This window comes from Falco biarmicus, chromosome 3, assembly GCF_023638135.1.
Source record: "Falco biarmicus isolate bFalBia1 chromosome 3, bFalBia1.pri, whole genome shotgun sequence".
NCBI classification, from domain to species: Eukaryota; Metazoa; Chordata; class Aves; order Falconiformes; family Falconidae; genus Falco; species Falco biarmicus.
Genome location: NC_079290.1, coordinates 120,055,872 through 120,077,997, shown reverse-complemented (window position 1 = coordinate 120,077,997; position 22,126 = coordinate 120,055,872). Strand labels below are relative to the sequence as shown.

Below are 22,126 nucleotides of genomic sequence, written 5' to 3'. Positions count from 1 at the left end.
GCTCCGGCGGGTGCCGAGCCCCCGGTCCCGGCCCGCCCAGGCGGCGCCGCGCGGGGCACGCTGGGAGCGCCTCCCGCGCCGGTCCTCCAGCTTCCCATCCTGCCCTCGGCCCGCCTGAATGGGGCAGAGGCAAGATGGCGGCGAACGCGAACTCCGCCGGCGGCGGCGGCCTCTCGCTGTTTGAGTGCCCCAGCTGGTGAGCGGGCGGGCTGCGGCGGCTCCGCCGGGCCGCCCGCCTCTGGGTGTGCGGTTGCGGGCTGCGGCGGGTGCCCGCCGGGCCGGGGGGAGTGGCGCGGGGCCGGGCCGGGCGGTGGGGCCAGGCTGGGCGGTGGGGTCGGGCCCGGCTCCCCCGGGGGCTGGGGCCGGGGCCAGGGCTGGGAGGGCCGCGGTGTGAGGCCGGCTGCCCAGCCCCGCGGGGACGGGGGCTGGCTGCGGCGGCGCGCTGGGCCTGCCCGGGGGTCCGGGCTCGGGGCGCAGCCCCGGGGGCGCGTCCATCGGCTGGCCTGGGCTTACCGCCGGCGTGCGGCGCTGGCCGGAGCTCGGCAGCGCTTCCCGGAGGTCTTCCCGAGAGCTTAAACAGAATCGGTGCTGTGCTGGAAATGGAATTTTCTGTTCAAGTTCTGTATTCGGTACGAGAAATCTATCGGGTTGAAACTAGCCTGGTGGTTTTTTTTTCTTGCGTTGAGTTAAGGAGTCAGGGCAAAGGGACGTGTTGGAGAAGCAGCATCAGAACTGTGAATGTGACTGGTTCTGGAGTCATAGAAAGGTCCGTGTTGGAGGGGATCTCTGGAAATCATCTAGTCCAACCATTCGTTGAAAGCAGGGCTTTAGACTGGGTTACCTAGGGCCTTGTCTCATTTGCTTTGAATCTTTTCATGCATTACTAAATAGGTCTTTGCTGTAGTGCCTTCTTTGGGTGCCAGAGCATTGATTATTCAGGGGATGTGTGCACTTACATTTTAAATCACATAGAAAATGACATAACGTGTTATAGCTGAAATGTTTAGCATCTGTATATGTGTGTGACCTAGCTATGTATGTGCACGCATAATTGCAGTCTTCGGTTGCATAGTCATCTGTTCTTTGCTACAGGTCCCCTGCCTTTCCGTGCTTTGATGATAGTGGCCAGTGAATGGATGCTTAGTGAATATGCTTTGTAATGTTAACCTGTCTTATAAGTCTTTACTTTAGTTAGTGAAACCATTTAACCCTCTCATGGGAAAGAATTGCTCATTTATTTTAGTATTTTATTTGCTCTGAACATACACAATAACAAACATCTATATGAGACAAGGTGGTGCTCCATAAAATGGTGACATGATAGAGTAGGTATAGGCAAATATTATTCTGGATGTTCAACTTGAAATTTCAAATATTCTCTCTTTTTTTTTTTTTCATAGTGTTTTTATACAACAGTGTTCACAACTTGCATTATATTCAGTGGTAAATTTGAATTACTTCTGCCTTTGAAAGCTGTAGCTTGAATTAGCTGGAGAAGTATAACTTGTGAAATGCTTAGTTTCAGTAACTTGCATGCTATTGCAGAAGAATTCCTAAATAAATACCATCTGGAGGGGAGGACTGAACAACTATAAGTGTGAGGGCCTCTTCAGCTACATGTTTTTCAGCTTCAGCTACATACAAGGCAGGGTCTACAGACAGGCAGCATTCTTCACCATGCAGATTCTGACCTGATTTGGTTTTGAGGAGCAATCCATTGTGCTGAGTGATAGGGAAATGAGGTGGAAGAGGCACTGGGGAGGTGATCCAAGCCAGGGGTTCACACCCAGGATGTTCGGGTACCAGGGTCTGTTTTATCCTGACATTTCTAAGATTTTGGGTAATTCCCTTTTTGCAGCCTTTTACTATAATGTTCTGAAATCGTGCACAGGTATTTCTGCTGAATAGGCAACATAAAATGGGACCTATTAGGTAGGTATGGCTGGTGGGATTCCATTGCCTCATCCATTAGGAGGGAGGATCTCTCCTACCAGGTGGATTTATTTACTTCTGGTTTATTTTCCTAGTCTGCAAAAAAAGAAGAATATATTTCATATTAAAGCTTTACATGACTTCTGCTGGCATCTACTGAATTACAGATTTTAGCTCACAGTTTTGAAATACTTCTTTCTTCCAGAGCAAACCAAAGAGCACACAGTTATGATATTGAATAAATGATGGGCCTTTCACAGGTAGGATTCTCCAGAGTGAAAATAGTTTGTAGTAGTAGACTTAGGTCAATATTTGTAGCTCTGACTTCCCAAAGGTCTCGGTGTAGATGTATCCTGCAGGATCCTTGATGTCTTAGGCAAGCACCGAAAAGTCTTCCATATAGGTAACAGTGTAGATCTTTGTATAGGAAGCTTTGGTTGACCAAAAAGCATGGAGTTGCAGAGAGGCTTTGTGGTCAATAGCAGCTTCTTCTGTAGTGAATTATCTTCAATCTCATCAATCTATATTAAAATCAAAATCATAGTCTTTACCTATCTTTACTTTTCTGCCTCTAAGTAGAGCTGGCTTGGGGACTGTAAACACTGACCATATGAGAAATATATCTTAAATGTAATCAACAGAAGTAACTTTTTTTTCCCCGTCTTTATAAATTGTTGCCCATGCTTTTGAGGTTTGCCTTCATCATTGTATCTATTCTATCTTAACGTGGATAGTAGGTTTTCACTGGTTTTGATTTCTGGCTTTGATTTAGTTTTTGTGCTGTTATAGGTTACTACTTTATAGTCCATAAAATATTATTTCTTTTCTTGTATTTCTAACAGTTAACTAGCTCAAGACAGACAAAAAATAATAAATGCTGCCTTAATAATACTTGCTTATGCTCGTACTTGTTTATGCATGTACTGCAATTCCTCCGCATGTGTTAGGAAAGACATGGGCTATGCATTCAAAATTGGAATAAAGATGCTGCCAATACTTTCTATGGATTATAATTTAACCATACCATGAGATTAGAAAATGTCTGTAGATAACAATTGCACATCCTAGTTTTGGTAAGACTTTGGTACACCTTCTGAGGTCATTTTAGTCAATAAAAGTAATTTCCATGAGGTACAAATAATCTGAAGAGTGGTTTTGAGGTGACCATCACGTGTTTAATGGATACTGCCTGCCCTTTTGGCCTGGTTTAACCTGCAGTTGGGATTGTGAATCTTTCTTTATTCTCTGCCTTGACATACCATTAGTTGGGATGTCGCACTTGTTCTGGAATGTACAGTTGAAATAGTATGTTTTAAAGGCTACAGTAATTTTGTTTCGGTTTCTTTGAGCCAAGAACAGGCTATACCTGGCAGCAATGATTCTGCACAAATTTCTGGAGAGGATGAACTTGAACTCTAGGGTTCTGGAAATTCCACCCTGTCCTTGAAGTTGGACTTGAAGGGGTGTACAGTAGTCACATAGGCCAAGATTTTTAGGAAGTGGCTAAATTTAGGCTTTTGAGTCCACATCTAGAAACCTAAATAAGTGACCTAATTTTAAACTAACACAATAGAAGGGAAGTTGTCCTGTCTATGTCCTTAATAGCTACAACTCAGAATGTCTCTTTAGACTGGGTGTGAATGATGTAACTCAGCAGCCTTGCTGAAGTTCAACTGGATGTGGCTGATGTAACCCAGTTGGCATGTCAACATTGAATCTTAGCCTTGTGGAAGAGATGCTGTCAGCCAGTCTGTAAAACTTCAGTTCTGTTACTCAGTACTTCTAACTAGCACCACATCCCAAAGTGTTAATGGCTTTGTGCTCTTTTTCTGAATTGTTTTATTTTTGTTACTGTATATACTCCTTCCAGGTTTAAGCTCAGCTTGGGCTTTTCTTCTTCTTTGCTGTCCGTCCCTGCTTTTTGCCATTACTCTATAGTTCTGCAGTACTGGGTTTGCTATCAATGGCAGAAAATAATCTGTACAGATTCCTCACAGAATCATCCTGGCGTTATGGACAGAGCAGTGGACTGACCTGTAGAGCCCGTGGTGAAGAAACGCATTTTTCTGTTTCTAGGACAGAAGGAAGAGTTTTTGCTTGTAGGTGTTTTATTTATCTCAAAAAAAACCCTATCTGAACTTGGTTTTGTTCAGTGGCATCCCTCTTAAGTACTACATTACTAATCATTCGAAGCAGTTGGTGTCTTTTATAAGGCAAACAAATCCATACATGTAGCTGCTCAGGGAAAACCTGAACTTCACCGTGTCCAGCTACTAAACTATATTGTGAAGGAGCTGATTATTCAAGGCAGGGAGGTGGATGTACTATGTCTGCCATGGCTGACTGTCAGGTGAACCAGCTTTCTTCAAGGCTGTTTTTATTAGAACACGTAGGAAACAATCATTTTAGGAAGAATTAGAGGGGTTCATACAACTGTGAGTGTATAGGGAGGCAATAGCAGTTTAATAGAGTCTGTGGGCTGACCCTTTTAGTGTTGGGGGTTTTATTAATTACCTTGACAAAAGCAACCACAGTGCTTTTTGATGACATAAGCAGGGTCAACACAGAGGCCAGAGTATTAATCCAGTCCTTTTGGTATAACTTGAAGACCAGAATGGTAAAACCAAGATAAAATACAGAAGTATAAGATGGGAAAAGTGACTAAGAACAAGAACTACTTCTTGAAGCCAGAAACTCACAATTCAGAAGTAAAAAGACAAAAGTTTATATTCAGAAATAAAAGTACATACACACAAGTACATAGACTAATCACAGAACAACCATCAATCACTAGTAACATATAACTGTTCAAAAATAAAAAGACTAATATTTTACCTGATGTGTAATCTGTTTGTAAGATAGAGACGTGTCAGTGCTGTTCTAGGTAGGCACTGATGAAAATGCAGTCTGTTTTCTGTACTTAATAAAGCTCAAATCAAACTGATACAGATGCAGTAGGAAAACTCATCAACTGGGAAACAGCGATACTTCTTTGAGACAAAACAGAGCTTTAGTTGTCTGTTAAAATAAAAACAGGGATGATTTTCCCAGGCTAAAGAATTTTTAAAAGAGGGGTAATATTTGGGAAACTTCTTTTTATAGCTGAAGGGAAAGAACAAAAAAATTACGATGGAAATGAAAGGATTTGATAAAAAATTCAGGATGGAAATCAATCTGTCAGAATAACGAGGCTTTGGAACAGATTCCTGGTAGGCATAAAGGTTACAGTCCTGTCATATATTCTTCTGATTTGTACAGGTAAATTAAACTTCCAAACATACCTGCTCTCACTCTGAAAATGTAGGAATAATCTTAACAAATAATCATTATGTTGTTGCTCACTACTTAATATTCATTCTCGTATTTAATTCCATGCCATTTGAATTCATTTTTTTGATGTCATAAAACCTTCAGTTCTCTCTAATAGAATATTTATGACCCTGCTCTCGGGAATTAAATTTTGTATACAGTTCCCAAATTTCACTGTATTCCATGGAGACTTTGTTCCTGAGTAAGTAACCAAGGGAACCAGAGTGAACCAGTAAAATCTAGTTCTGCGTGGAACTGCATTGTAAGAAGAAAACATACATAGAGCCAAGGTGAAGTTGAGCAAGTGCTTTAATACAAATGGAATGCTTTGTTCAGTTGAGGCAGCCACATTTCTCATCAGAAATCTTCCATAAAATGCTCCTAGAACACAGTCAGGTTTTTTTATGTTCAGGCAAGGTCTGTAATTACCAAGTTTGAGCCGCAAGCTTTTTTTACTGTATTTCTTACAACTGGAAGTTTGGCAAGTATTATTTTAATGCTTCGAAGAGTAGAGGAAATCATAAATGCCTCCCATCAACTTGCATTTTTTTTAAAGTTCAAATGCCCTAACCGTCATATTTCCTGCAGACATAACAAGGTTAGATCAGGATTATTGGTCAGCTCTTTATCCAGCCCTCTTCTCCCACATGGGAAGAAACCATTCTGCATGAACTAAAATAATTACCCTAAAGAGTTTGACCGTAACTTTGTCATAATATCTCCCTGTTTAGCGAATCAAGTCACCTAAACAAATGCCAGTGTTGGCGTGGTCTCAGTTTCTGTGATGTGTATGCTCTGCTTTGTGAAAGGCATATCACTGATGCATATGATGAGCAACAACTTTGTGTTCAACCAACATCTTGGTAAGAGGTTTTTTCTTCATTCTGATTGCTTTCTATAAAAAAGAGCATTGAAACAGCCATACTAATTGAAAACAGCATCCCAGACGGTTTCCTATCATACTGTGGTAGTGACCAGTAACTTAATGTGCTATTGTTTCCATCGTCTTTAAGTGTTCTGTCCTCTTGTATGCGCTCAAGGCTTGTGGCTGTCAGAAGCAAAGGGGTTTTGTGAGCTGAAGACTCTGTCTGGGTGATCATGTTTAATAACTAACACCAGACCTGATCTCCACAAACTTGCTAATTTTTCTTTGTTACCTTGTAGTTTAATTCCACAACGCTGAGTGACATTGCTTTCCACAAGTTATGCAAATGTCTTTTTTTTTTCCCACAAGTTATGCAAAGGCACTTTCCTTATTTTCGAATCCAGGGCTGCTTGTTTCTTGTGTTTCAAGAAATAGTGAGTATGCTAGTTTTGTAGCATTCATTGAGAGGACAAAGGCAATAAATACTTACCTGTTTTATCCAAGCTTCAGAAGATATGTACTAGATTTTTTTTTTTTCCTTCCTCTCGCATGAAGCCATCTGTACTGGTCATTATCCTGTGCCCTTCTCGGCAAGAGAACCAGAACTGGCACAGCATTCAAGATGCTAAAACATTGTATTTTTATAGTTTCTTCTTTATGATGTCTTTGCTTTGTCAACTGTTCCTCTGGTTCTTTCTGAATGTAGTCATGATGACTCTAGATCTTTCCTGAGTGGCAATAAGGAGCCTGGAGCTCCTGGTTGTGTTTGCGTGGTTGAGGTGGTCTCTCTCTAGCATGTACTAGCATTCAAGAGCACCGATTTCCCCCACTCCCAGATGGTTTATCAAGCAGCAGTTCAGTATCATGAGATTAGTTTACAGCATTTCAGTCAGATTTGAATTTCCTGCATAATTGTCATAAGTGATTTTTCTTGGTTTTGTTGGCTCCTTTTTTCCAAATTGCGTATAACAAAACAGAGCCCTTGCAGAACCCTGCTCTTTCCTGACTCATAATCATGTACATTCTGTCATTGATTAGTGTTTTTCCCCATCACACCTTAATTTCCATAGGACCGTTAGATAATTTTGTCAAAAGCTTTAGTAAAAATGCCAGTCTACTGTACTGATAGCCTTGTTAAAATCTTCTTGGCTGTCTCCAGTATTTCTGGTAAATTGTGAGATACTACTTGCCTCCTCAAAAACCATGTGAATTCTTTCTCTCAAGTATTATTTTTAAGTATTATCTCAGTCAAAGATACAAGAAGCTGTGCTACAGATGGTTAGCCTAGGCATCTCTTCAGTCTGGAGAAGGAACAACCAAGAGAGATGTTAGGTGTCTGGAACTGTGAGTGAACTGACAGTCTGTAGGAGACAGGTGGTTGCTGTCCTTTTGAGGTGAACTAGTTTGCAAAATGAAATTAATGGCAAGCAGACTTGTGGCCAAATAGAGAAGAGGGTGCTTCAGCTATGTGTAGGTGATCTGTGAAGTTGTTTGTGTAAGATTCTGTAAATGCATTAAGTTTATGTTTGTTCTTCGAGCAATTTATGTAGATAGCTGGTTAAATGGATAGCAGCTATGGTGCAGGAAGTCCTTGAGCTGGTAACCTTGAGCTGGTAACTGGGAGAGTATTCCTGTGGGAGGCACCCAATACTGTTCCTGGAGGTAGTTCTTAGATTGCCAAAGGTTCCTTACGCTGGGTTTGTCAGCTTGATCTGCCTGATACAACTCCACAGGAATGTGAGAAATCAGTACTTGAAGTCAAACAGAACCAGCACATGCTCTCATGATTAAACAGTGCTCTCATGATTAATGAGAAATGTTCTAAAGAAACATTAATACAGTATTTTTGGATCACTGTATAAATAGTATGTATCTTCTGTGCCAGTTTTGAAGAGTTTCATTGTAATGAAAGTTTACTTGGGGGGGGGGGGGGGAGGGGGGCAGCTACAACTTTGCAGTTTCAGTGCAGTGGAGAAAAACAAGTTTGCCAGTGCTCAGGGGCAGGAAGAGGAAACACTGAGAAGTGGGCATGGATCCATGAATGAAACCTGTATTTCAGTGAAAAATGAGCACTGAGGTCTGAGGGGAGCACAGGCAGAGGCAGCAATACTTAGGTGTAGCCTGGCTGTATGATCCTAGCGCAGTATTTAAGAGGAGGTGGCCCCCTAGCAATGCTGAAGTGACTGGAAGAGTCTGTCATTTATCAGCTCATCAGACAGACTGTGTCATCTTCGGGATCATTTTTACTTGGTGGTCTTTTGCCCACACCACCATAATCTTGTTTCTAGGAAGCAGTCACCATTTTAGCAGATTTCCCTGGAGCTCTGCATCCTCTGCTGCTGCTGTTTGTTCTCCTCCAAAAAAGAGAAGGGCTGAGAGGGGATCTTACCAGTGCATACAAGTATCTTGAGGGCGAGTGTCGAGAGGACGGGGCCAGGCTCTTTTCTGTAGTGCCAGGCAACAAGACAAGGGGCAACAGGCACAAACTGAAACACAAGAAGTTCCCTCTGAATATGAGGAAGAACTTCTTTACCTTGAGCGTGGCGGAGCGTTGGAACAGGTTGCCCAGAGAGGTCGTGGAGTCTCCCTCTCTGGGGACATTCAAAACCCACCTGGACGCGACTCTGTGCAACCTGCTCTAGCAGGGCTTGGACTCGGTAATGTCCCAAGTTCCCTTCCAGCCGTGACCAATCTATGGTGGGCAGGGATGGAGCTATAAGGCTGGGGGAGCTGAGCTGCTGTTTGTTTGAGAATTTGGTGGAGGATGATTGTATTGTCATAGGGTAGGAGTCCCTCTGCCACCTAATACTGCAGTCTCTTCCGTGTTACCGGTTTTGGTAGGAAAGTTTGATTATAGGGAGTGTGGAGGAGCACTGGCTATTGGCCAACATTTTTATAATATTACAGGTATGTGTGGAGGTGCTTTCAGGTTTTTTACCATTACCAGTCCTAGAGGGGAAAGATGGTAAAAGCTTCCATTCTTCTCAGCAGCTAAGGGTAGAGATCTAATGTTTTGAAAGTACCATGAGAAAACAGAGCCCTTGAGCAGGTCCTTAAGCAAACAGTCCCAGTCTGTCCCCTTCTCCGGTTCTTAGCCTCTTCCTGGCCTTATACCATGTTCTCTTAGCAGCTGCCCTGTTTATTTTGTAAATAAGCTATTTTTCACCTGGAGAAGTAAAGCTTGAAGTGCACTGTGTCCTATTAGCTTAACTCTTTTTGTAAAAAATCATGTTTTATGTGTTGTCAGAAGGAATCCGCAGGGAGGAAAAGAAAATTACAGGATTTTCACATTTTCCCAAAACTAATTCTGCTTCCACGTGTCTGGGTTTGGTCTGTAGCTCTAATAGAATATTAGCTCTAACACTAATAAACTTTTTATTAAATGTGTTTGTATTTTCCTTTATTTTCTAGGGCAGGAAAACCGCCACCTGGCTTACATCTGGATGTAGTCAAAGGAGACAAACTCATTGAGGTATGAAAACAGGTTTTGTGTGTATTTAGTGTATCATATACATAGGCACCATCAGTAAAACATTTCCCAGCTTTTTCCACACTTATTCATAAGTATTTCCTTTCTCTCTCATATCCATTATTTTCAGATCAGTTTGTTTTACTCTGAAACTTCAGAAATCGTTTTCCCTTGCCTGTACTCCAAGGCTGTCTCATACTGTGAAGTGCTTCTATCAGTTGTCTTCCGATTAGATGCCGTGTTTGAAGTGATAGAAAACTGCAGTCCTCAGCCAGCAAACAATGACACTTTGATTTCTGAATATAAAACTTGTCCTAGTAAGAGAGAGAGAGAAAAAAATAAAATGTTTGTAAGGGAAACTTGGTACTTTGCAGAGCCTTATTTCTTGCAAACGTAGTTTTGGAGCAGAGCTGACATCTTATTCCCTATAAGACACTTTATATAGGAGGTATCAGACTGCAGACAGAAGGCACCTCATCTTACGAACTTCAGGAGCAGACATTTGAATAACATGGGGAAAGAAATCTTAAATACAAAAGATTAAGAGGAAAACCTCTTCACTTTGTACTGCTTGTTTGAGATACTTGTCTGGCCAGCTTATTTTTTATTTTGTTTTACAGTAAGGTTAACTAGGTATCCTGTATTTTACAGGATTGTTCCCCTGTCCTACAGTATAAAATACAGTATGATTTTTTTCTTCCCATGTTCTGGTTCTGTGAACAGCATTGTGTTTAGCACAGACAGAATGAGTTATTTTTATTACAGCAAAGGGATTTGTCTGAAATAACACCACCTCGTTCTCTCATATTTTGTTTTATATCCCACTAGAAGTAGTAAACAAACAAAACAAAGCTCTTTAACATGGTTGACAGAGAGGACCCAAGCCAGCAAATGTATTTTAGCTGTGGACAGACTTCTAACTTGCAATTGACTGGAAAGAGAAATGCTTCTGGGCAGCAAACATTTCCAAAGTTGAGCCAGCTTTTCTGAACAGAAACTGGAAAATTAAGAACTCTGTGTTAGATCAAGAAAGATTTAGGTCACTTAAAATCTTGGCTGGTGTTTAACTATGCTACCACAGGAGCAGCAGACAGTATTAAGTGTTCCTTCTGGTGTCTAGCAGGAGAGATTTACTGTTTAGAATTTGGTTAAGTTACCAGAATATGCTTTGCATAGGAAAGCAGATAGAGATGTCATAAATGGGTATCTTGCAAATGAACTTGTGTTTTCCCAGGCCAGAAACCAGTAAAATGAGGCTTTTCTTTATAGTCCACTACTGTTGGTTTTACAGACTGTTTTGAGGGAGTGCTTACTCTGGATTTAAAGACACAGAAAACTGGCAAAGACAGTCTTGACCTAAAAAGAGGTGTTTGCTCAGGCTTAATTTAAAAGGAATTAGGTACTAACAAACATACATTTGCCGCATCTTCAGAGTAGCTCATTAGTTCCTACAAGACATGGCTGAGTTGGTTCTCACCTGCTACTCGGACTGTGTTGGAGCTATCCTTCACTGGCTTTTCGTAGGCGCTGTATCTTTCAAACCCTTTGCATTGCATTTGTCTTCAAACCATGGACCACGTATTCTGCTTCTTACGGTATTGTTACGTCTTCAGAATCACTTTCAGAGATCAGAGAGCTGTATGTAGTAGGACTGCTGTTCAGCTCAGCCTTCTTGCTGACATCCCAGCAGCAGTGTCTGGGGTAAGGATTGTACTTGGCACCAAGTATTCCAGTATTTCTTTTAGGCCATGGAATGAGATTCAGTGAGCAAAGCCAAACGGCAGTGACTTTTAGTTTTTTGGTATGTGGCAGGTGGCCAAACATAATGCAGCCTTCCCACCTGGGAGACTTAGTCTGAGATGAGTTTTTTTCTTGTCATGTTTCTTTTGGATTTTTGAGCATGGAGAGAGAGCTTTAGGATGAAAGAGTTTATATGGAGCTCTCTGCTGAATTAATCCTCAGGTGCTAAGGAAGTGTCTGTCGTGGGAGTCCTGGTCAGGACTGGGGAAAGAAAAAAGGGAACAAAACGCCATATGGAAGCTGAGGATGCACCATTGCTTTTGGCAATGGATAAGCAAATCTGGTGTTGATAACTTGACAGTCAGGAATGTTGTCCTGGTGGTGTCAGACTCTGAGGCTGTGCTGCCCAAAGCTTTTGGACCTACAGGAGGCCCCAGTTGGCTTTGTAAGTTGGCTTTTGTTTCTGTGTTTGGTACATGTGACAAATAGTTTTTCAATGTTGTCTTTTATGGTAGGCAGCAGTAACCAAGAAAGAACATTCTTAAATCTTGTGGATTACTGAGCACTTGATACTAACCAAGCCATCTGTGTCCCAGGTCTTGTGCAGAGGTCTGAGGTACACGTTGTGATTGCTGGGTCTGAAAAGTGCAACATTAAAACAAGCCATGAAGTGTTTAAGCTCAGTGTATAAAGAATGACACTGGGTTATAACTCAGAGGCACAGAAAATACGTAAGTCAGTGGATTTCACAAAGTATTTACTCCCATGAAATCGTGCCTGAAGTATATACCTTCAGTTAGCTGGGAATAAGGTATTACAGATTATTACCTAAGGGGCCAATTAATTGTGAAGTCATCATGATGTGTAATGGGAGCTGAGTTGTTCAGTTCTTGTAGTGACCTACAAGAGAGAATAAACATGCAAAAATAAATTAAACACTTAATACTGAATACCAGGTTATGAGAACTTGCAGCATGGAGGCTGACAAGTGTTCAGCAGAACAATGAGAAATCCAACACAGGAGAACACATCTGGGGGGGGGGGAAATCTGAAAAAAGTCAGTGGGGAAGTGACATCTGAATGCAGCAGTGCTAAAAGCCTCACAGCTCATAATTGGTGGGTAGGTAAATAGATGTAACTTTGCAAGGTGATTTGTAGTAGAAAATGAGGCCCGTGTGATTTTTACGCTTGCAGATAAGGCAGAGAAATAGAAATACTATGTTTTATTCCAGGCCATCTCCTTATTTTCTGTATGACTTGGTAGTGCCACAGAATCATTTAGGTTGGAAAAGATCTTTCAGATCAAGTCCAACCGTTGACCCAGGGCTGCCAAGTCAGTCACTAAACCATGTTGCTAAGCCCTGCATCTATGCATTTTTTAAACGCCTCTGAGGACGGCAGTGCCACCACCTCTCCGAGCAGCCCTCTTGGTGCTCATTGTGTCAGTCTTTCTGATAGCTCAGAAGAAACCCAAACCAGCTGCCTGTAACGGGTCTGATACATTCACTCTTTCTAGCCATGTCGTTTATACAGCTGGCAAAACTGAGTAGCAAGTGACTGATTGACATGAATGCTGCTGCCAGGAAGGGAGGTCCTTCCTCATCACGCAGTCCCAGTGCATGTAATCCACTGCTTCACTAGAGCTAGCTGGGATGTGCATCTGAACGAAGGCAAACTGATTCAGTCCACTAAAACAGTAGAAGGCTAATGCAGAAAAAAAGTGCTTTGCAAGCTGAAAACTGTGCTCAGATGTGTGGCAGTGGAATTGAGGAGAGGATTGTATAGCTGGGAATGGAAGGAGGGAGAAGGGAGAAATCCTTGTGCTCTAGCAGGCCAAACGTTAATTCGGCTCAGAGCATCTTAGGAAAGCAATGCTTTCTTGAAATAAGGTCTAGTTTTTTTCTGATAGAAAATGTATCATCAGCATTCCCTTGATCATGCTATTGGAACGTTGTGTGGGCTTTGGTAAATGTTTCAAAAAGCAGGAGAAGCCATCTGTTAACAAATCTGTAATGCATTGCCAGCCTTTGACTTGTGCAGCTGGAAGAAAGAAGACACATTAAGGTCTTGGAATACAGTGAGAAAGAAGTCTGTGCTGCTTAGGTGCTTCAGCTTTTAGGCACGAGGAGTTCTTTCCAACAACATTGTCTGCTAATAGAAATATGCTGTGTACTCTGTAGGACTGTGTCAACATGTTCCTTTGCATTTCATAGATGGCTTATGTAACTGATATTACGGTATGTAAGGTCTTGTTTGAAGAAGAGATTAGAACTAGGATGAATTAAGAAGCAATGCCTAAAATTAGTGGTTTACTTGAATGGATTCATATCACAATACATAATCAGTATAGTTTTACATCTTTATCATAGAAGTCTGAAGTCTTCTGTACATCAGTTTCTGTACAGAAATATAATTCTGATGTTCTTTTTCGGACTGGAAATCATTGTCATAGATTCCTGGCTTAGACAAGGCCTAAGTCATCTGCATTAGGGAATGTGTAAAAATCTTTGGGAGCAGATGTGAGAGAGAATCTCTTGTAAGAGGCAGTCTCATGATTTGAAGAGTTATTATTTTTCCCAGTCCCAGAAGGGAAAACCTGGGACTCTTCCATCTTCAGCTGTTCTGATTTTACAAAGAGAACATTTGACTTTCTGTATTGAACGGTGTCAGACAAAATTGTTGATGCTTTGTTTTTAATTTGCTCTGTTTATTCATGTTCTTGACTTTTTCAGGAAGATGCAAAAGATTATAGGAGTCTAATATGCTTCTCTGTTTGATATTCTACCTCAGAAACTCATCATTGATGAGAAGAAATACTATCTCTTTGGGAGAAATCCTGATCTGTGTGATTTTACCATTGACCACCAGTCTTGCTCTCGGGTCCATGCTGCCTTGGTCTATCACAAACATCTCAAGAGGGTTTTCCTCATAGATCTAAACAGCAGTAAGTAGCATGACATTTAACTAGATAGAAGTATGATATTTCAGTGCCTAAACATTTCTGAATCTGAGGTACTTTTTCCTCTTTTTTTTTGTTGTTGTTGTTGTTGTTTGCACTGTATGGATAGATGACTATGATCTGAATTAGCGTCCTAGTGAAAGGTTGGCAAGGATCAGGAGCAAAGGAGTGTTTGCTCCACTCAGCTTACATCTGCTTCACTTGGTGTTTAAAACAGCATTTTGGGGCATTTAAGAGGCTAGGGGAGAGGAGGAAAGTGACTTGGCCTTCCTTTCACGATTTTAATGACGTTTTCTCTTCTGAGGGTGGTATCCCAAGATCTAAAACCTGACAAACTGGTTTTTTGTTTTGTTTTTTTTTTCCTCCAATGATTCCAGACATAGTAACTGAGGACCTACGAGAATCCAGAAAGTAAATGGTGTTTGTAAGTTATTTCCCTGACTTTTTTTAGACTTTTGATGTCTGTTATCTTACTTCATGAGATGGTAGGTAAAATTGTACACTGCTAATGTTTTCAGCAGTACCTTAGTGACTTGTATCTTGGAGCAGCCACGTACAGTTTCTGAACTTCTCAAGACCTGAACTCAAATACTGTGAGCCCAAGCTGATGACTAACAGGCTGTTTTGTATTTTGATGTTCTCAGCACATGGCACATTCTTGGGTCATATTCGTTTGGAACCTCACAAACCCCAACAGATACCCATTGACTCCACAGTTTCATTTGGTGCTTCTACACGGGCATATACGCTGCGAGAGAAGCCTCAGACACTGCCGTCAGCAGTTAAAGGAGATGAGAAAATGGGTGGTGAAGATGAAGAGCTCAAGGGCTTGCTGGGCCTGCCAGAGGAGGAGACAGAACTTGATGTGAGTACATCGCGCATTGTAGCTAGATGGCATTTCTAGCTAAGCAGATGGCATTTCCCACTTGTTTGCTTAAGTTCAGGTTCTTAATTTCTTGGCCCTGAAGATAGTCTGAGGTGTCTTCTGCAGGCAGATAGGCACAAACCATCTCGTTCTGCCATGATGTCTGTGATCGTGCTGCTTCCCAGAATCAGTGACCTAATAATCCTACTATTCCACTGGTCTTCTCACAAAGGCTTGCCGGGGAGTACATGCTGTCCAGCTAAGATTACCCCAGGTCAACGGTGATTTCCCACACTGTTCCCTACGGCCAGTAGGAATGAATGCTACCCTGTTTCCAACAGTTGGTGAAAAGGGGGAAAGCAGTGTATGTGACATTCACAGGATTGTTGAGGTAGGAATGGACCTCTCAGGATCATCTAGTCCAGCCCCCTTGCTCGGGCAGGGTCAGCTAGAGCAGGTTGCCCAGGATCATGCTCAGTCAAGTTCTGAATATCTCTGCAGACAGAGACTCCGCAACCTCGCTGGGCAACCTGTTGCAGTACGGGAGCACCCTCTCTTCCTAGGGATCTAAAGTCAAAACTGAACAGTGTGCTGTGATCTTCTGATATGCGCAATCATACGATTAAATCAGACTTCATACACTAGTGGCTTAAACTGTTTCATCTCTAAATTTGTCGCTAGAACCTGACAGAGTTTAATACAGCCCACAACAAAAGAATTTCCACGCTAACCATTGAGGAAGGGAACTTGGATATTCAGAGACCAAAGAGAAAACGGAAGAACTCCAGAGTGACGTTCAGCGATGATGATGAAATCATCAATCCAGGTAAGAGTTTGCTTTGATCTTTAGTTGATGCCCATAAGGCCCTCTTTCCAGTATTCTCATAGGGATTCCTCATGGCTGCATGTGGATAAGGAGAACAGAAACTTGGCAGTCAATATTTGGGATCTGCTATTTCAGAGAAGCTGCCACGTGTCTCACTGAAGTCTTTGACCTCTCTGTGTTTCTTCTCTTCTACCTGTAAAATAACTGCACAATCTGTGTGGGACAGGGATATCACACTCGGCTTCATTGTTCAAAATTCTATGAAATGTTGGAAAAATCTCATGTGTCCAAAAGGAACGTGGTGGATTTGGGGTTTTTTTGCCTTCTTCAGAGTGTAAATGGGAACTGAACTTGTTTGGTTTTCATCTGTCCCTTATTGCTTTACTTACCTGTTGCCTAGTGGATATGTATCTTAAGCTCAGAGGTCTTTTGCTGTGTCTGCATATCTGAAACACATTACCCTCACTCAAAACAATACTTCTGAAGATGTATCTATTGCCTGTTAGTCATTTTTCTCCCTTAGCTGTTTTATATTAATGGCATTCCTATTTACAATATTTTACATGGATAATGTTCTTGTTGATAAGAGTAGCTTATTAATTAGCATGCATCTCAAAATACAGTTTGGAGCTAGTTTTATTTGGCAGTGTATACCACCCAGAATAACCATTTTGATTTATAAGGTTGTGCAATTTAGTGTGCAGAACGTCCTAATGTAAACACCAGTCATTTGCATTACGAAAAATAATTTTTTTTCAGACTTTCAGAGACTGTGTGTTGAATTCTTCTGACTCCTACTTCAAGGTCCCTCAAGGACTTCTGGGGCCAGCTGTTGTGCCTTTGAGCGCATGCAGTGCCTTGTCAGGAGCAGCTTTCAGCCTGGAACTCCAGTCTGTCAGATCAGTGCAAACTCCCCATCCATCTGTTCCCTTTTCCCGTTCTCCATTTGAGTGGAAGCCTTTCTTACCAGAATATCTGATGAGCCCACCTTGAGATAAAGCCCACTAGGTGTCCCCTTGGCGCCTCTCTGTTTGGGCACGCTTGTGCTTACCGAGTATTGAGAAGAGAACATCCATGTGCCGGTTCTTGATAAAAGTTCCTTTAGCTGATAGATGTTCTTTTCCTGTATTCTTACTGAAGGCTTCACTGTTCTTGCCTTTACAGAGGATGTGGACCCTTCTGTTGGGCGTTTCAGGAACATGGTGCAGACAGCAGTAGTTCCTGTTAAGGTACAGAGTAACTCCCAGCTTTCTAATTAATACATTACATTGATCAACTCACATTTTGCATTACACCGTAGAAACGTACTGTTCTATGGTGGAAGATGTTCTGTTGTTAAGCAAAAGTCGTGTTCATGTTTCACTGTTGCCATCTTTTAGCAGATTTGACCATTTCCCTTCAAAACCAGCTTTAGCTCTTTTCTTTAATAACGCATGGGATTAATGGCAATTTCTTTTTGCTCCCAAAAAGAAATGCTTTCCAGAAACTTAATATAGTAGTTCGAGGCATCAGTTAAAATTGTGGGAAATGTGGAAAATGGAAAGTAAAAGTGAGAGGTTGTTTGTTTAAATACTGTAAGTACTACAGATTTCGTAAAGTTGTCTACTAGGACTAGCAGGGTTTAGACTTTGCTCCAAGATGAGTGTGTGGCCAGTGCTATATTTATTTGGAATATGCTAGGAGTAGGGAAGATTTGCAGAACTTCAGGGTAGTTAAGCAACAGTGGAATAGCATTGTCACTTGTTGCTGGTATACCCTAAATAATGTATGTGGAAAAGGAAAAAATTCTACATAAACCTCAGACTGCAGGAGAAGATTCCTGTGATCAGGAGTTAGACAAAAATCACCCAAGTGATGTGGAAGTTGCAGTTTCTTACTGTGGTGGGAAGGGCAGGTCTGTGTTACTGATTACCGACCTACTCGGTCTTGCATTCAGGACAAGCTCAAGACTCCCAGGCATGTACAGGAGGTAAAAAGGTGCACAGACCTGATCTAAGTTAAACCTGAGCTTCAGCTTCTGTCACCCCTTCCTGCACTGTGCACCTTTAAGAGTTTATTATTAAGTGGTTTTCAAGGAAACCCAAAAGAAATCTTCTGGGACAAAGACTGGGGCATGGTCTGTAACCACTTCCTATGTGACTGGTCTAGGTGCCTTTTTGGGGAAAATGGCATTGGCATCAGTTTAAATAGCTTGCTGCTTTCACGTATTTTGAATAATTCTTTAAATGCTTCCATCTACAGAAAAAACGGTTGGAGAATCCAGGCTCATTGACCACAGATGATTCTGCATCGCGACGTATGCAAAACTTTCCCTACAGCGGAGGATTATATGGTGGTTTACCTCCAACTCACAATGAGGCAGGTTCCCAGCCGCACGGCGTCCATGGGACAGCACTCATTGGTGGTCTGCCAATGCCCTACCCCAATCTTGCCCCGGATGTGGACTTGACTCCTGTTGTGCCCTCGACAGTTAACATGAACCCAGCTCCAAACCCTGCTGTCTTTAACCCTGAAGCTGTGAATGAACCCAAGAAGAAGAAATATGCAAAGGAGGCATGGCCGGGCAAGAAGCCAACCCCTTCCCTACTGATCTGAGTTGAGTGTTGTTGAGGGAGGGTGGGAGTTACGAACTCCAGAAACTGTTTATGTGCAGTATCGTCTTTTTAAAATTTCAGTGTCCTAACCAGATGTAATACCAAGATTGGAGAAGTGAAATATCCTTTAAAGATCTGTCTTCAAATGTTTTTATATGTCTGTTTAAAAAAAAAAAAAAAATACAGCTCCCATCTCCTTTTGAACCAAAATATCTGGCAGCCTTTTCTTAGCCATTACCGTCCCCCGAATTTTGATCTGTAAGTTGAAGGGGAGGAGTCATATAATTTAATAATCATTTATGGCATGACCCTGCAAATTCGTGTATTTGGGTGTCGTGCTTACTGTGGGTGATGTTGTTCCTGCTGGACTTGCTAATAGCAGGACAGCTGTGTCAGAAGTTAATGTCTGTGGGGCCAAGCCTTTCAGAAATCCCATTGGTATGGGTTCTAAAGCTTGCAAAATACAGGTCAGCTTTGATTTTTTACATTTTTAAAACTCCACCAATGTGGGGGGGGTTGTTGTTGGGTTTTTTTTTTTTGTTGTTGTTTTTTTTTTTTAATTTTTTGGGGGTTTTGTTAGTTTGGCTACAGCTTGTTTTAATTTCCACCTAAAACACTACAGCATCCCATTAGGTCATGAGAACGTGGAGTTGAGATGGACAAGAAGTAGGTGGTCTTCCTCAGCTGTGGTCCAGTACTGTGCGACGGAGTGCTGTGTGGGTGGGCAAAGGGGTGCACACACGGGTGGATCTGAGCTTGGGTTCATGCCAATGCCAACATACAAGCGTAGCAAGCCTAGGAGCGTTTGACTGGTGGGTAGGCACTTTCTACACTTCCAAACCAACAAAGTAGTGTTGACCCTACCCTGTAATAACTTTTAAGATGGAGTTAACATGGAGGACAACAGTTTCTTGTAAACTTGATGGCCCTTTTAACGTAAATAGATGAATTTTCATTGGCAAATGGAACTTGTGAGGTTAAAGTATATGTGGGATGCAAGAAGACACACATAAAAATGAGCAGCCATCAGCAGTGTCAAAGGATTTCTGTATTTAACAACTAACCCCACAATCCGCAAACTATTTTTACTGCTAATAACAGTGGGTGAGGATTGAGTGCTACTTAAAGCTAGAATATGAATTCTCAGTAGAGAATCTTGACTCACCTTGAATAAAGCAATGCACAAGTTGGTTTCATAATATTACGTTTTTGACGACTTCATCGCTTTTTCCCATTGAATAATATGAGGAGCTTGATTTGGATTGTTGCTGTAGCCCTTCAGATCCTGGGGTTTAGGTTTCCAAATCTGATTTACATGTAGTCAGACACTATGTCTTTACTTTTTGCAAGGTAAGGCCAGAACTCTGTTTTTCTTAGGTTTACTCTGGATTTTTTTACGTTCTGCAATGCAGTTCAGCTACATAGTCGCATTCCTTTGGGGGAGTTTTTCCAGGAAACATGCACTAAAATGGCAGCAGCATACCCAGCTGTTCATTGTGTACTGTAGCTACCTGGCTAAGTAGTGTTAGGAAGATCTGATGGTTGCTGGAGCAGCGCTGTGTTACGGTGCATCTGGTGTGCTCTACGCACTGGACCTGTTCTGAACAGATGCTCCAAAATCAGTGTGACTTCTGCATCTGCAGGGTGGTTGCTTCTGTCATGTTACCAAGGTAAAAATGAGCTAGTAGCTACCCTATTTGCAAGAGCAATGGCTTTAGAGACTGGTTTGTTCCCCTCCCTGCACCATCATATCTAGCTCAAACTGTTATATGGATGAACACAGTAACTCCGCCGTGATACAGTGCTGCTCTGTGTTTAGTTACTCTTGAATATGATGCAGTCCTCAGACGTTCTGCTTCCAAACACTCCGTGCTGCTTCCAAAATCTTTCTCCCTTTAGTTTTGCTTCTTTCTGGTGTGTAGAATTTTCTTTCTCCAGTCAGTCTGCTTTATGAAGGCAACTCTTTAGGGTAAGACTAGTTAGGGCAAGTAAAAGTTGAACAGGTTTTCTTCTTCATTTTTTTGAGTTTGGGTTGTTTTTGTTTTGGTTTTCATTTGGGGGTTGGGGTTTTTTTTGGGGGGGTGTAGTGGTTTTGATTTTTTTCAAATGGCTCTTTGCAAGATTGTTCTTGAAAAGGGAAGCTTTACTGCTCATTGTTTTTTAAAGCTCTTCTCCTCCCTGGGTTTGAACAAGCTCTCATTATTTTAGAGCTTAGGGGCCATAGCTGGCCAGTACGGGAGGGGTCCGTATAACATCTAGGGGCTTTGTACAGAAGTTTGTACACTTGTGTAATATGTAATAGGCCTTTTCACACTTTCTGTTGAGCTTTTTACCTGTAACCTTTACTATGTTGTAAATTAAATGCAGATTTTGCCAGTTTGGAGAGTGTAGTGTGTTCGTTCCCAGTCCACACTTCTACAGTTGAGACTGTACATTGTTTTGTGGCTTATAGAAGGATTTCTGCTGTGGCAAAGCGCAGCTGTCACCGCGGGTCTTGTTCTTGGTGGCTGGCTCAGGTCGCAGCGCTTAAAGCTGCCCCCCCTTCTTTGCTCGTGACCTGCTTTGCTGGTTGTGCTGCAGCACATTGCAGCTTCGCGCACCGGAGTGACACTTAACAGTGGATTTGAAACAGCAGTTGCCTTTGTTTCTGAGTAAAGTTTTATCGGGTTCTGGCATGATTCTCTCTTCAAGTTATACTTTAGACCCCAACATTGCTTTTCTCATTGCCCAGCTTGCTGCCTCTGACACAGAGTGGCCTTGGGCAGTCTGAGTGCACTGTCCTTTGTCACGCTGTGTCTGCAGCTTGTCCTGGGCTCACTGGGGAAAGCTGTAGTGAAAAGTAAACTGGGACCTGGTTAAAGAGAGCCATGGTGCCTGCATTGTAGGGTTAAACCACAACAGAGGCATTCTGCTTTGTTGAATTTAGTAATATTTAGGCTATAGAATAGTGTTCCTTCTCAATCCAGCGATATCCTTTAAGCAGCAGGGATAGTTACATTTTTATTACTGTGTGTCAGCAGAAGGCTCAGCCTTCACAATTCACGTGCAAGCCGCTGATCTGCCAAAGGTAGAAACAGTTGGGGCAAGTTAAGTAGAGAACTTTGTGGTCTGACACTCTTAAGTGTTGGTGTGGTTAGCAGTTAATTTCCTGTATTAAAAAAGTATTACAAAGCAGTCAACTGGCATTATAATCTAAAGTGCTCTCTGCAGTGTGGAATGCAGAGATGGGATTGAAGAAGTGGAGAAGAGTTTGCAGCTGAATAAACGATTGAGCTAAAGAATTATGGCAGTGTTTTCCAGGGACGTCTGTCCTTACAGCACTCACTGGATTGTCATTGTTAACCACTTTTCTCTCTCCTTTTGGTTTTGAAATGCAAGAGTGCAGCACCCAGCATGCATCACAAGAGCTAGTAATGAGCTGACAGAAGTTGTTCTATTCCAGTGTGCTGTGCAGTAAGACACCAATGTCTTAAACCCTGTCCCAGCATTCCTGAAAAAATTACTTCTTGGAGAGGAGGTGACTTCTCCCTGGGGCCTTCTAGAGAGCAGGGGTAGCTTCCAGTGCAG

General features: G+C 42.1%; 1 protein-coding gene and 1 non-coding gene across 2 annotated transcripts; both read left to right on the top strand.

The window, feature by feature from the left end:
- Positions 1-64: 64 nt before the first annotated feature.
- On the top strand, positions 65-20,935 carry PPP1R8 (protein phosphatase 1 regulatory subunit 8). The gene is made up of 7 exons (XM_056330212.1): positions 65-196; positions 9,518-9,578; positions 14,106-14,259; positions 14,919-15,139; positions 15,821-15,965; positions 17,130-17,194; positions 18,207-20,935. Exons 1-7 carry the CDS (start codon positions 135-137, stop codon positions 18,558-18,560), a joined length of 1,062 nt encoding a protein of 353 aa, XP_056186187.1. The 5' UTR covers positions 65-134; the 3' UTR covers positions 18,561-20,935.
- LOC130147112 (small Cajal body-specific RNA 1) lies at positions 11,876-12,041 on the top strand. Its single transcript, XR_008821133.1, has one exon. It is a non-coding gene; the product is annotated as a small Cajal body-specific RNA 1 (non-coding RNA).
- Positions 20,936-22,126: the final 1,191 nt, after the last annotated feature.

Bases quoted from the DNA above. Each gene is read 5' to 3' on its own strand.
- PPP1R8 (XM_056330212.1), top strand. From the start codon at position 135: ATGGCGGCGAACGCGAACTCCGCCGGCGGCGGCGGCCTCTCGCTGTTT. The intron at 197-9,517 runs GTGAGCGGGCGG...TTTATTTTCTAG, and splicing joins CTGTTTGAGTGCCCCAGCTG to GGCAGGAAAACCGCCACCTG. The intron at 9,579-14,105 runs GTATGAAAACAG...ATTCTACCTCAG, and splicing joins AAGGAGACAAACTCATTGAG to AAACTCATCATTGATGAGAA.